Source organism: Crotalus tigris, unplaced genomic scaffold (assembly GCF_016545835.1).
Source record: "Crotalus tigris isolate CLP2741 ecotype Arizona unplaced genomic scaffold, ASM1654583v1 scf7180000021321.634910, whole genome shotgun sequence".
NCBI lineage: Eukaryota > Metazoa > Chordata > Lepidosauria > Squamata > Viperidae > Crotalus > Crotalus tigris.
This window is the reverse complement of record NW_024098453.1, coordinates 390,277-404,404: the sequence shown is the minus strand read 5'-3', so window position 1 is coordinate 404,404 and position 14,128 is coordinate 390,277. Positions and strand designations below refer to the sequence as shown.

At 46.8% G+C, this 14,128-nt stretch overlaps 1 protein-coding gene across 1 annotated transcript in view; it reads left to right on the top strand.

The window, feature by feature from the left end:
* The window catches only part of LRCH3 (leucine rich repeats and calponin homology domain containing 3), a 123,063-nt gene extending 114,754 nt beyond the window's left edge, over positions 1 to 8,309 (top strand). Inside the window, exon 20 of the mRNA XM_039369918.1 lies at positions 6,072 to 8,309. Within this exon, the coding sequence (XP_039225852.1) occupies positions 6,072 to 6,209 (138 nt within the window). The 3' untranslated portion in view covers positions 6,210 to 8,309. The remainder of the gene's footprint in view (positions 1 to 6,071) is intronic.
* Positions 8,310 to 14,128: the final 5,819 nt, after the last annotated feature.

The window sequence follows — 14,128 nt, the reverse complement described above, 5'->3', positions numbered from 1 at the left end:
AGGACCCACCCCACTTTGCATCTTAAGAAGACAGAACTCTTGGAATAATTCTTCCAACAGGAATCCTTTATTAAGAAGAAGTGGTTGCAGGCGTGCTAGACAGGACTTGGGGTCCAAGCCCTCCCATTCAAGGTTTTAAGGGGTTCCCCAGTAGTCCCACCCAATCAACCCCCCTTCCAGTGATAGTTTCAGGCATCACAATTCCACCCCCTTTTTTCTTTCTTCCGTCTGGATGGAGACTTCAGATAAACTACATGAAAGGCAAATAACCTTCTTTGTTATGGTAAGGTTCTTTGGTGCTAACGCTTTGAGGTTACAATAAACACACATTCAGCATTCAGCTCCTTAGAAGTATACTGAAGGAAGTGAGGGCCATAAAGCCCCTTTGTTCTCCCCCTTCTCTCCCTCTTATGGCAGAATCCAGAGAAGGCAGAATTGGGAGTTTCTATATTTGATAATTAAAGATGAAATATAATTGGATTCTGACACACTGATTCTTAAACGGGATTAAACTTCAAGGATTCCCTCCCTGCCCCGGTTGTGCAGCTAGTCAGATTTTTCTGCAAATCCTGTGAACTGTACTTCTTTTCTCCCGAGCTGGATCCTTCGCTCCGTAACCCTTTATTTATTCTTGCTAGAGCAGCGGTTCTCAACCTGTGGGTCGGGACCCCATTTGGGGTTGAACGACCATTTCACGGGGGTCGCCAAACAACGCAGTCCGCCATTTCCCCCCCCCCCTTTTTCCTTAGCTGTGCTCCTCCCTTTTATTCTATTGGCTTTTGAAAGCCAATAGAATAGACTTTCTGGAATAGAGTCTAATTCTATTGGCTTTCAAAAGCCAATAGGAATTGTCCAGGCTGTCTCTGCCCTGCTGAGCCCGCCAAAAGTCCCATTCTGCAAACAGTGCTGCACCAGTTGAGTGGTCCTTGACTTACGACCGGTTGGGTAATCCTCGACTTACGACCGGTTGGGGGGTCGCAGCATTAAAAAAGTTGAGAACCACTGTGCTAGAGCTTGTAAGCTGAAGCAGGCAACCTTGGCTTATCGGGAGCTGTCTGAACCAGGCCTGTTGATTTGCTTGGTTTTGGAGTTGTTAATTTGTCCCATAGGTCAGAGGTCCCCAACCTTTTGGGCACCAGGGCATGGAGAAAGGTTTTTCCACGGACCGGAGAATGCATGGTTTTGTGTGCTGCCTGCATCCCACAGACGGGGCTTTGCTTGTTTGTGTGGACCGGTTGCTGGCAGGCCATGGCCCGGTATGTCCACAGACTGGGGGTTGGGGACCCCTGGTATAGGTCATACAGTTCCATCAGTTTTCAATCCGGATTTAGGATTTATTTTTTTATCCCCTGAAGTCACATAGCTCAGTGAGGGCTTGAAGGTTGTGTGTGTGTGTGTGTGTGTGTGAAACCAGGTCGATCATACGATGGACCCAGTGTACAACCGTCACAACATAATGGGCAGGCTCCATTATGGCCATATGTCAAGGACCCCCTGTATGTGTGAGAGAATGAGGGTGAAGACAGCCTCTCCCAAATCGTTCCCAGAGTATAGTGTAGACCAGTGTTTCCCAAACTTGACAATTTTAAGGAATGTGGACTTCAACTCCCAGAATTCCACAGCCAGCCATGCTGAGGGGAAAGGGAGAGGTTTCCATGCTGAGCCAGGCTGGCTGAGGAATTCTGGGAGTTGAAGTCCACGAGTCATGAAGGGGCCATAGATCCCCCATGCTGGCTCAGGAATTCTGGGAGTTGAAGTCCGTGAGTCATGAAGGGGCCACAGTTCCCCCATGCTGTCTGAGGAATTCTGGGAGTTGAAGTCTGTGAGTCATGAAGGGGCCACAGTTCCCCCATGCTGGCTCAGGAATTCTGGGAGTTGAAGTCCATGAGTCATGAAGAGGCCATAGTTCTTCCACGCTGGCTCAGGAATTCTGGGAGTTGAAGTCCGCAAGTCATGAAGGGGCCACAGTTCCCCCGCGCTGGCTCAGGAATTCTGGGAGTTGAAGTCCACGAGTCATAAAAGAGTCAAGGTTGCCTATTCCTGGTTTAAGATCAGCAAAGATTCGAAATCAAGAAAAGCCTCAGCTGAGCCCTGTAGATGTTCAGTTTTCCAGAACTGCTACTAAGCTAAGTGGTTCTCAACCTTTTCTTTACCACGGACCTGCTTTAAATACCTTTTGTGGCCATGGCCACGGACCCCCCCAAACTTAAGATTTAAATCAACATTTTTTTCACCACCACCCCCCCCCCATAACAACATCCTGCTCCCCCCCACTGGCATCCGCGGACCACAGGTTGAGAACCACTGAGCTAGACAAAGCATTGTCCATCTTGGCGTCTGCCGGACGTTTCTAGACGGAGACGTTTGCAAAGATGGGTTGTAAGAAACGAATGCTTGCATTCAACTGTGCCGAGTAAGGAGTTTTTGTTCATTCACCTCTGCCCGGTGGAAAATGTCATTTTTGCACATGCCCTCCTGTCTCCACATTGATGAGTTTGCCCAACGAAAATCCTTCTCTTTGGCTTGTTTTCTTTGTACTTCCTATAAAATCCGTTGCTAACAAGCGTTTGGCTTTTTTTCCCCCTCCGGTGCTTGACACACGCAACCCGCTTTGCACGTTCTCTTGGTACACACCCGTTGGTGCGGGCTCTGTCGCTTTGGGCTTTGTGGGTTCAATAAAGTCCCCTCCAAATCCGGCTGGGGGGTCGTGGTTCACTTCGTCCAGCCGAGGAGAACAATAAGGATCCTGGGTGGGGAGGCAAACCCAGCAGGAGACTTAGCCTGGCTTGCACACAGAAGAATCCCTGCTTGTACACCCCTTCCCACGTGCAAGCAAGGTCAGCGTCTTCTGCTCAAGGGGGGAATTTTCTGTGATTTAAGAGAGAGAAAAAATTCAAAACATTTGAATTGGGAGGCAAATTCCGATTTCCGTAAGACAGTTGCTGGTGTGTGACTTCCCTTGTGTGATCCAAGATGGTGAGGAGATGGATTTCCAAGAGGGAGGGGTGTATTCCAGAGAAAAAAAGAGACAACTCAGCCCAGATATTACAGAATTAGAGATAGTCGTCCACTTACGACCACTTGCTTAGTGATGGTTAGAAGTTGCGACGTAACTGGAAACGGGAGTGACGAGCCAGTTCCAAAGTTCTGGCGGTCGGGCTCTTAGTCACACAGCTGCCTTTATGGCTGTTTGCAGCGCCCTGTGGCCACATAACTGCATTTTACGACGGTTTTGCTAACAATCAGAAGTGAACTTTGGGCAAAATCCTACCGTACCAAACAGCGGACTTGCTTCAGAACTGTTTTTACAACTGCCCCCTTCTCTTAATCACTGCCACAGGAAGGGTGTGTGTGTGTGTGAAACCAGGTCAATTATACGATGGACCCAGGGTACAACCGTCACAATATAATGAGCAGGCTCCATTATGGCCATATGTCAAGGACCGCCTGTATGTGTGAGAGAATGAGGGTGAAGACAGCCTCTCCCAAATAGTTCCCAGAGTATAGTGTAGATTAGGGGTCTTCAAACTTGGCCCTTTGATGACTTGCGGACTTCAACTCCCAGAATTCCTCAGCCAGGCACGCGTGCCTGGCTGAGGAATTCTGGGAGTTGAAGTCCGCAAGTCATCAAAGGGCCAAGTTTGAAGACCCCTGGTGTAGATGCAGATAGCAGAGTCCTCAGTCTGGCTAGGTGGACTTGCCTTGACTTAAACGACCACAGCTCAGCCCCAAATTTTCATTGCCAAGCCAGTTGTTGAGTGAGTTTTTGTCCCATTTGACGACCTTGCTGCAGTCGTTAAGTGAATCCCTGCCGCTGTTAAGTTAGTAATATGGTTGTTAAGTGAATCCGGCTTCCCCCATTGACTTAGCTTGTCAGAAGGTTGCAAAAGGAGATCACATGACCCTGGGTCACTGCGACCGTCATAAATACGAGTCAATGGCCCAGCGTCCGCATTTCGATCACGTGACCATGGGGATGCTGCAGTGGCCGTTAAGTGTGAAAAGCGGGCACGAGTCCCTTTTTTCAGTGCTGATGTAACTCTGAACGGTCACTAAACCAATGGTCGCAAGTCAAGGGCTACCTGTACATCCCGTCACATGTTGGAAGCGCCAGACAAATACATCCTGTTCGTTCTTTCCATGTTCCCCAGCACCATCCGTTGAGGTAAGTTGGGCTAAAGCAGCGATTCTCAACCTGTGGGTCGGGACCCCATTTGGGGTCGAGTGACCATTTCACGGGGGTCGCCAAACAACGCAGTCCACCATTTTTTCCCCCTTTTCCCTAGCTGTGCTACTCCCTTTTATTCTATTGGCTTTTGAAAGCCAATAGAATAGACTCTCTTGAATAGAGTCTAATTCTATTGGCTTTCAAAAGCCAATAGGAATTGTCCATGCTGTCTCTGCCCTGCTGAGCCCGCCAAAAGTCCCATTCTGCAAACGATGCTGCACCAGTTGAGTAGTCCTCGACTTACAACCGGTTGAGTAGTCCTCGACTTACGACCGGTTGGGGGTCGCGGCATTAAAAAGGTTGAGAACCACTGGGCGAAAGTCTGCCAGGAAGCTTCGATGGCTGAAGGAGGGGTAGAACCTGGCGGTCCCAGGACCCCGGGGGGGTCGGAGAGGGTGGGCTGCTCTCCCCAGCCACCACGAGTCTTGCATTCAAGTCTGTGGAGAGTCCCAATCATTCCGATCATGGTTGTCCCAAAGCTGCTTTTCCCAAATGGCAACTGGACCTCCTTGTTTTTTTTCCTTTGAAAACATTCTGCTTGTCACCCAAAAAGCTTCTCCAAGGTAGGATTTTTTCCCCAATGGGTTGTTGAACGCCCCGACATAGAAAGAGATATAAAGGAACACACACACACACACACACACACACACACACACACACACACATTCCAGGATTTGAACTACCACCTCAGCAATGGACAATCCTGAATAGGATTCGTATCTCACACAGAGTCTGTTGGGACTCCCTCTGTAATAAACGGGGCATAATAACGTCCCCTTAGTGCGACGGGTGGGATCCCACCACAAACTGTAGATCCCATCGTGACCGGCTGTAAGCTGAGGGCATCTACTGATCCAGGATCTGATTGGGTTTTTTTTCCCCATATAGATGCTACATTTCAGCGATTAGATGGCCTGGACATTCCTATGTGAACATAGATGTTTTTAACATTTATTGGGTTTATTGGATTCTACTAATCTAGATGAAATCTAGAAACAACTAGAACTAAGGAGAAACTTCCTGACAGTCAGAACAATTAGCCCATGGAACAGCCTGCCTCCAGAAGTTGTGGGTGCTCCAACACTGGAAGTTTTTAAGAAGAGACTGGACAGCCCTTGGTCTGAAATGGTACAGGGTCTTCTGCCTGAGGAGGGGGTTGGACTAGATGACCTCCAAGGTCCCCTCCGACTCCGTTCTATTCCAAATGTCGATATCTATTGCCAGTCCGCGTATGATAACGCCACTCGCTCAATAAATAAATTAGCGAGGAAATCCAGTCGCTTTTTGGAAAAGCAGCTTTGGGATATCTTGCATTTCAACCCTTAGAGCAGTGGTTCTCAACCTTTTTAATGCCGCGACCCCCAACCGGTCGTAAGTCGAGGACTACTCAACCAGTCGTAAGTCGAGGACTACTCGACTGGTGCAGCACCGTTTGCAGAATGGGACTTTTGGCGGGCTCAGCAGGGCAGAGACAGCCTGGACACTTCCTATTGGCTTTTGAAAGCCAATAGAATTAGACTCTATTCAAGAGAGTCTCTTCTATTGGCTTTCGAAACCAATAGAATAAAAGGGAGTAGCACAGCTAAGGAAAAGGGGGAAAAAATGGCGGACTGCGTTGTTTGGCGACCCCCGTGAAATGGTCGTTCGACCCCAAATGGGGTCCCGACCCACAGGTGGAGAACCGTTGCCTTAGAGGCTACTCCCCGTTAGCCAGCATCCCATCCTTCGTTCACGCTCACCCTGTCCGGAATTTAATTTTGCTTCCCTTTTTCCTACTCATTTTTCATCATCCTTTTTTTTTTTCCTTTTTTTGTGCTTGTGTGTGTGTGTGTGTGTCTTGTAGGAGCGATTGTGTTTGCCTCTGCACATTTTAGAAGAGAAAGGCTTGACGCAGGTGGCAGAGACTGTGCAGACCCTCCTGGAATGGGCCCCCCCAAAGCAACAGCACCACCACCACCAGCACCACCTGGGCGCTGCCTAAGGAGCCCTGAGAACTGCTTCCCGGGCTGACGGAAGGAGGCGAGTGCGAGTGCCGCCTCGCCCAGGACGGACAGGTCTTGCATTCAAAGAGCCACCGCTGAACCCCGACTTCCTGGTGGGAATCCTTTGCCTTTGGTTTCTCCACTTTTTTTATTATTATTATTATTATTTTGGGGGGGAGGTCACCGAGGTTTCCATTGGACTTTTGCGCTTTGTAAAGCGGTTTTTTTTCTGGGGCGGGGGGGGAAGGGGTGAAAACTCCAGGAGCCCCTTGGCTTCCTATTGAAATCTCCTCCTTGGGAAATCCGAGCAGGGGAGGAAAAAAGAAGGAAGGACTTTTTAATCCCGCCACCATAGAAATTGTGAGGTCCTCGGTAGGTTTAACACGGAGGCATTTTTTTATTTTTAGTTTTATTTTTTTTTTCACTTCGGCTCTGAACAATCCCGCAGACAAGGTCAGCTCCGGAAAGACTCAAGCGATGACTCTCGTTAGCCAGTCCCGAATGCCCCTGTTCTTTCGCTCGTTTTTCTTCCTTTCGTCGTCATCACTTCCCACTTGAGATGTTTCTTAACAAAAAGTTCTAAAAACGCACGTTCCTTCGGCACGCCGGGTCCTGAGATGTGCCAGAAACCCCGCCTAATTCTGCTTTAAGTCGGCAAGTGGGATGCCTGGATCTGAAAGAGCGCCTGGTACGACTTTAATAATCCACCCTCAAATGCCTTTATTTTCCTTTGGCAGCACAAAGGAGTTGACGCGCGAGAAATAAAGGTATAAAGGACGCCTGTTAAGTGAAGAAGAAGCGGGGCACAGCTAGATGCCCTTCTGGGTGCTTGAAAGAGCAGCTCCCCCCCTCCCCCTGCAGCTCACCCAATCCAGCTTTTTTTGCTTTCTTCCTCCTGTTAACCTTCCTAGTTTTCTTAATTAGTTTTTATTAAATGTGCCGGTGAGATTGCAAACTGCTTTAAGCACTTATTCAGAGGAGGCGATTGGAAAGGACTCTTTTAAGTGAACCAGGCACGGTTTGGATCCCGTTGGAAAAGTAGCTGCAACGCCTTGAATCTGCCCACAGCGTTAACTCTGCCCAGGTGGAAAAGACAAACCTGAATAAAATTTGCAGGTTTTTTTTTTCTCCCCCTCCTGGAGATGGCGCGTCCGGCAGAACAAATGAGTGCCAAGTTTCAAGATCCGATTCAAATGGATCCTCGCGTTCCTTTCCATGCGGTTTCCATGCTTCAGGACCATCCCAGCGAAAGTCACTTCTGGCGTTGCGAGTGGAAAAACGTGCGCTCCGGTGTTTGAGTAGGAATGTGGCAGCACCGTTGTGCCCTAGAGCAGGGCTCCCCAACTTTGTCTACTTTTAAGACTCGTGGACGTCAACTCCCAGAATTCCCCAGCCAGCCAATTCAGGGAGTTTGGAGTTCACAAGTCTTGTAAAATGTCCCAAGGTTGGGGAATCCCTGCCGTAGACGAAGGAAGGTGGATGTTTGGGGTGCCAGGGAAGGAGTGTGTGCAATTGAAGGAACGTGTAGCCGTTCAATCCCTGAGCAAGTAGCAGGAGAAGCATCGGCCGGAAAGAAATTCCGGCAGGCCGAGATTCAGCTGCCTGAAGTCCCTGTTCTCGGTCGTTGCAGGGCCTGGGAACTTTTTTAAAAAAAAACACTTTGCACGTGAAATCAGATGTGTATCTCGGACTCCTAAGTGAAGGCAAAGTTAGTGTAAGGTCACTCAGGACAGGTGTGCAAGGTGGAGGAAGTAAGAAAAAGGAGGGCTAGTTGGAACGGATTTGGGAATGGGCGCACAGGACCATAACTGCATTTTTTAAAAATTCTATTTAGTGGCAGGGGCTCCACCTGCTTCCCCCCCCCTCCCAGTTGTGTCCGATCAACCTTGTTTGTTTTCAAGCTCCTGTTCGCTTCGCCAAGCTAGGAATAGGCAACAGTTTCCTATTTCTTTCTTTCTTGCCCTTTCCTTCTCCATTCCCCCCCCCCATCACTATTTTGATTTTTGTCTCTTTCTCAGGAGGCTAGCTTTCCTGCATCTCTGCGATGCACTTAACACTGTGTTTCGCAACCTTGACAATTTTAAGGCATGTGGACTTCAACTCCCAGAATTCCACAGCCAGCAATGCTGGCTGTGGAATTCTGGGAGTTGAATCCACATGCCTTAAAATTGACAAGATTGAGAAACACTGATACATTTTTAAGTTTTGGTTGTTGTTTTTTTTAAAAAAAAACACTGGCCTCCCACACACCCCTCTTGGACACACCCAGAGCCTGTTTGGCCCAAAAAATTAAAAAAAAAAAAGAGAGCATCCGATAGCCATCACGTCCTGGGTTGTTTCTTTCAGGCTGCTTCTGGCTTGCAAAAGGCTGAGTTGGCGTCTTACAGAAGCAGCTTTGTAACAAAAAAGAGATGCTTGGAAGACACCATCCAGGGCTGCAGAGAGCCTGCAAGGTCCCATTTTCTGCTTTAAAGCACGAGGCTTCTGCAGTTTGGGGGACCCTTGGCTTTGCAAGTGAAAATACGGTTGTTGGGTTTTTTTGAAGGGGTCCAAGGCAGCGTTTCTGAAGCCTCGTTTTGCGGGTTTGAGTTTTCGAATTTCAAAGGGGCTAATCTCCTATTCTGTCTGCTTGCGAATTTGTTTTAATAAGCTGCTTCTTGGGTTACTCGCACCCACCCTCCTGCAGTATTATAAGGTTTGGAGCCTTTGAAATCCTAAACGTTTTTCCTTGGGGGTCCGTCGCGGGTGCGTGGTCAAGTCTTTTGAATGAGAAACAGCTTGTTTTCGACGGTCAAACCCCGAGCTGGTTCAGGGCAGAATCTCAAATGCAAGAAGATAAATCTGTTTTTGAGGTTGGAACACAATTTCTAGCCTGAAGCACTTCCAACCCATTAAAATGGACATTTGAGGCACGTTTGGCGTGAAAATGGTTTATTTTGAAGCTGTTTGCCCCTCTTGGGAGAGTGGTGTGTGTTTCTGTTCTTTGCCTAGGCCAGTGTGGTTCCACCTTGGCCACTTTCAGACGGGTGGACTTCAACTCCCAGAATTCCCCAGCCAGCCATGCTGGCTGGCTGGGGAATTCTGGGAGTTGAAATCCACCCGTCTGAAAGTGGCCAAGGTTGAACCACACTGGCCTAGACAGCTTGAGTTGGGTGTCTTTGCTTGGAAAAAGTCTTCCTTGCAACTCAGCTGTGCGAATTGGCTTTGGTGTGTCAGCAAAAAGAGGGAAGGGATGAACACACAACAGACGTGGTCTGCCTTGTTGCAAAAGTGGCTCGCTCCTGTGGTCAAAACGGGAACACAGAAGACAAGCACTGGTGTGTGTGGGGGGGGTTACCCTAGCAGGACACTTTGCTGGCCTCTGGTGCAGGAAACTATAGAAGGTGTAGCTCAGCCAGGTGGAAAAAGGGTGTAGCTCAGCCAGGTGGAAAAAGGCAGAGTCCATCTCTCTTCCCATCCCTCCCTCCCTCCCTTCCCCGAGCAGCCCCTGTGTGATAACCGCCTGCTGCATCGGCTTTGTTGCGTTCAGCGTTGCGTGGCACGGAAGGAAACCCCTCCCTTCAGCCAACACGATTTGGTTATCGTTCTACCAAAAGAAAGAAAAAACCGAAAGACACCCTCCGAACAAACAGACAAACCAAAAAAAAATATCCTTTTTTTTTCTTAATCGCAGGTTTGAAACTGGCTTGAGGATTTGTGTTTTGCTTTTATTTATGTGCAATTTTCTTTTTTCTTATCGTTGATGAAAACAACAAAAAAAAGGTGTGTTAAAATTGTAGAAGCAACAACGGGTGACTGTTCTCTAATGAAGATTATGTTGGACCGGGGGGGGGGTCCCTCCTGTCCCTTGAACACACACACATACACACACACACAGTATTTTCTGCTACATTAATTCAATGCTATGATTTTTTTTTTTTATCGAGGAACTACAAATAACCAGGAATCTTTGCAACTGACATTAGGAGTTTGGCCTTTGCCGGTAGCTGTTCTAATGTCCTTTTCTTTTGAGTGTGAATTCGCCCCCTTAGCACCCAATTTTCTGAGGAGCAGTGGAAGAAATGTCCTATCCTGATGAATACCTGACCCCGTTATCCTCACCACCAAGGATTGAGTTATGCCCAGAGTAAGTTAACAAGAATCAACCCGGCATCTATCCCTTGGTGGTGAATGCCAGTTGGGTATCAATCGGTCATCGCTCATCCAGGCTATCTTAATTCCTCCAAATCCCACCAAACAACCCGGGTCAAATGAAGTAGCTGTGTGGAAAGCAGACCCACCTTTATTTATTTTATTTTTGCTGGATGAAATCTGAGGATACCTGCTTAACTCTTTTTGTCTCTCCCGGAGAAGTTGGCGTGAATTGCAGAGGAAGTAAATTGCTTTATTCCTTCACTGAGTAGGAGAGAGTTAATGCTGCTACTATCCCCAGCTAATCAAGCGGAGCTCAGCCTCCCAGGATATTGTCACGAAGTTTTTCCTTATAGTAGCCCGGAGGTTCGTGTTTTGCAAAATGACCTCAGTTGAGTGACGTTCGTAGCAGATCCGATTCCTAACAAAGCTACGTTAGAAAGAGAGATCTTTCCGTGTTCCTTCTGTCGTAACCGGTGCTACATCTTGATGAAATGAAGGGTCTTGGTTTTAAAACGTCGGTGTTCTCCATAGAACTGTTTGGAAGTTGTGGTTTTTTTTCAGTGCCCCACAATTTGCATTTTTTCTAGGCCAGAAGATCAGGGCTTCCCTTTTGTTGTTTCTGCCAACTCTAAAGTGTAATTCAGTTTTTCCCCAGCTAGTAGTGCTGGGCAGATGAGTTGGACCACAATCTCCTTCATCCCCAGCCAGTGGCTGGCTCAGAATTAAGAGAATTGGTGATCCATCCCAGCTCGAGGGCACCACCCTGGGGGGAAAAGCCGGTTGTAAGTAGTAGCGTAGCCAAAGAATTTTTTTTGTTTGTTTAATATTTCCTATATTTGTATGTCTGTAAATACATTCCATGGAAGGCTTATCAATTATAAATGTCATGATATCATGGGTTTTGTTTTCCATTGCCTGTATATGTTACCAATCCGTTTCTAGCACACCTGATATAATAAACTCCAAACCTGGGTGATTTGAAATAAATAAAAAAAATAAAGCTTTAAAACCTGCCTCTGCAAACAGAAGCGTTTTATTCCGAAGCAGGTTTATCCAATCTCTCCTATTTTCGGTTTCTAGCAAGGACTTTAAATTAGTTTTTCTGTCACTAAGGGCTACACAATAATTTTGCAATAAAGTTCAAAATCTTCTCCTCCAACGCTCAGCTTTTCAAGGGGATTGTCCAGTAAGCCTTGGGTTTTTAGAGGAAAGATAGCAGTGTGACTTCACCAGGTGTCTTCAGAGCACAAATTTCCAGGTTGCTAAAGCCGTGGGAAATCCGGAGTGAATATCCCATGCATGAAGGAGGGTGATCTGGGGGTTAATTTTTCATTTATGATGGACAGAGGGCCTGTGGTTATTTGCCAGGGGTACTCTATAGATCTTATACTGAGGACTCTTCAAAGTTAACCAGTGGAACAACCTGCCTCCAGAAGCGGTGAATGCTCCAACACTGGAAGTTTTTAAGAAGAGACTGGACAGCCATTTGTCTGAAATGGTATAGGGTTTCCTGCCTGAGCAGGGGGTTGGACTAGATGACCTCCAAGGTCCCTTCCAACTTTATTATTATTGTTATTATTACTACTATTATTATTATTAAAGTTCTTTCTGGCAACCATCCCGTTGGCATAAGGCAGCCAAAGAAACTCCTGAGATATTATTTTACCAAGAGTAGAACTTTACTGATCGATCCATATAGGCAGAAGAAAGAGAAAAGCCAGTTCTGACGTTTTCACCGGCAAAGTCGCAGAGGTAAAATCCCCTTTTTTTTCTCCCCTGGGCCATCCACAATCCATTGTCCACCCATCAATTGTAGTCAATTTATTTTGGGAAACTGTCTCAGCGCCTTGGAGCTTCCCCATCTTTCGACCTTGGGCAGGTGACCGGCCCTTGCATTCCACATTTCTCTCCCAAGCCTCTCTATCCACCTTCCCCTCCCTGTTTCTGTTGTCTGTCTGGTGGGGGGGGGGCTTGCGTGGTGAGTCAAACATGACACCTTCCAATTCTCATTCTAAAAAATTAAGAGTAGAATAGAATAGAATAGAATGCAGAATAGAGAATAGAATAGATATTGGCTCTAGAAGAGAGAATAGAATAGAATAGAATAGAATAGAATATAGAATAGAATGAAGAATAGAAATAGAATGCAGAATAGGAATAGAATAGATACTGTATATAGAATAGAATGCAGAATAGAAAATAGAATAGAATACATATTGGATCTAGAATAGAATGCAGAATAGAATAGAATGAAATAGAATATAGAAATAGAATGCAGAATAGAAATAGAATAGATATTGGATATAGAATAGAATGCAGAACAGAAATTGAATTGAATTGAATACAATAGATACTGGATCTAGAATAGAATAGATATTGGATATAGAATAGAACAGAACAGAACTGGAAGGGACCTGGAGGTCTTCTAATCCAGCCCCCTGACTCAAGGAGAACCTATACCATCTCAGACAAGTGATTGTCCAGTTTCTTCTCAAAAATCTCCAGTGATGGAGCGCCCACGATTTCTGGTGGCAAGCTGTTCCACTGCTTGATTGTTCTCACTGTCAAGAAGTTTCTCCTCAGTTCCAGGTTGCTTCTCTCCTTGATCAGTTTCCAACCCTTGTTTCTCGTCCTGCCCTCTCTGGTGCTCTGGAGAATAGGTTGACAACGTTCTTACTAGGACTGCAGCTTCTGCTCTTGAATGGAAGAGCGCCTTTTGATGGCCATTAAATACAGGTAGGTCTTCTAATAAAGGAGAATATTTGTAGCTCAGGGCTGACATGAGGAATCTCCGGGGCTCTCTGACCTTGCCCGTAGGTAGCCTTCAACTTAACAACAGTTCCTTTAGTGACTGTTCAAACGTATAAGTCACGGAAAGAAGTGATTTACAATGGTTTTTCCGCATGATCCCTTCAGCCCCGGTCAGGTGGTCAAAATTCAGACTCTGGGCAACTGACTCCTATTTATGACAGTTGCCATATCCCCGGGTTGTGTGATCCCCTTTTGCCACCTTGTGACAAGCAAAGTCAACGGGGGAAAGCCAGATTTCATTTAACAACCGTGTGACTAATTAACAACTACAGTGATTCGCTTAATCACGGTGGCAAGAAAGGTCGTGAAGTGGGGCACAAAACTCGCTCAACCAATGACTCGGCAGTGGAAATTTTGGGCTCCATTGTGGTCGTAAGTCGAGGACTAGTGGAATTCCCCCTTTTCGTTGCTCCAGTCTGATCCCCAGCTCAGCCCTATCAGCTTCCATGCTTACTTGGACTAGAAAACCCCGCAATGGAGATTCTGGGTGCAATTTTGGTTTTAATAATAATAATATAGTTGGAAGGGACCTTGGAGGTCATCTAGTCCAACCCCCTGCTCAGGCAGGAAACCCTATACCATTTCAGACAAATAGCTGTCCAGTCTCTTCTTAAAAGCTTCCAGTGTTGGAGTATTCACCGCTTCTGGAAGCAGGTAGTTCCATTGGTTAATTGTTCTAACTGTCAGGAAGTTTCTCCTTAGTTCTAGGTTGCTTCTCTCCTTGATTAGTTTCCATCCGTTGCTTCTTGTCCGGCCTTCAGGTGCTTTGGAGAAGAGCTTGACTCCCTCTTCTTTGGGGCAGCCCCTGAGTACTGGAATACTGCTATCATGTCCCCCCTCGTCCTTCTCTTCATTAAACTAGAGATACCCAATTGCTGCAACCGTTCCTTATGTGCTTTAGCCTCCAGTCCCCTAATCACCTTTGTTGCTCTTCTCTGTACTCTTTCTAGAGTCTTAACATCTTTTTTACATC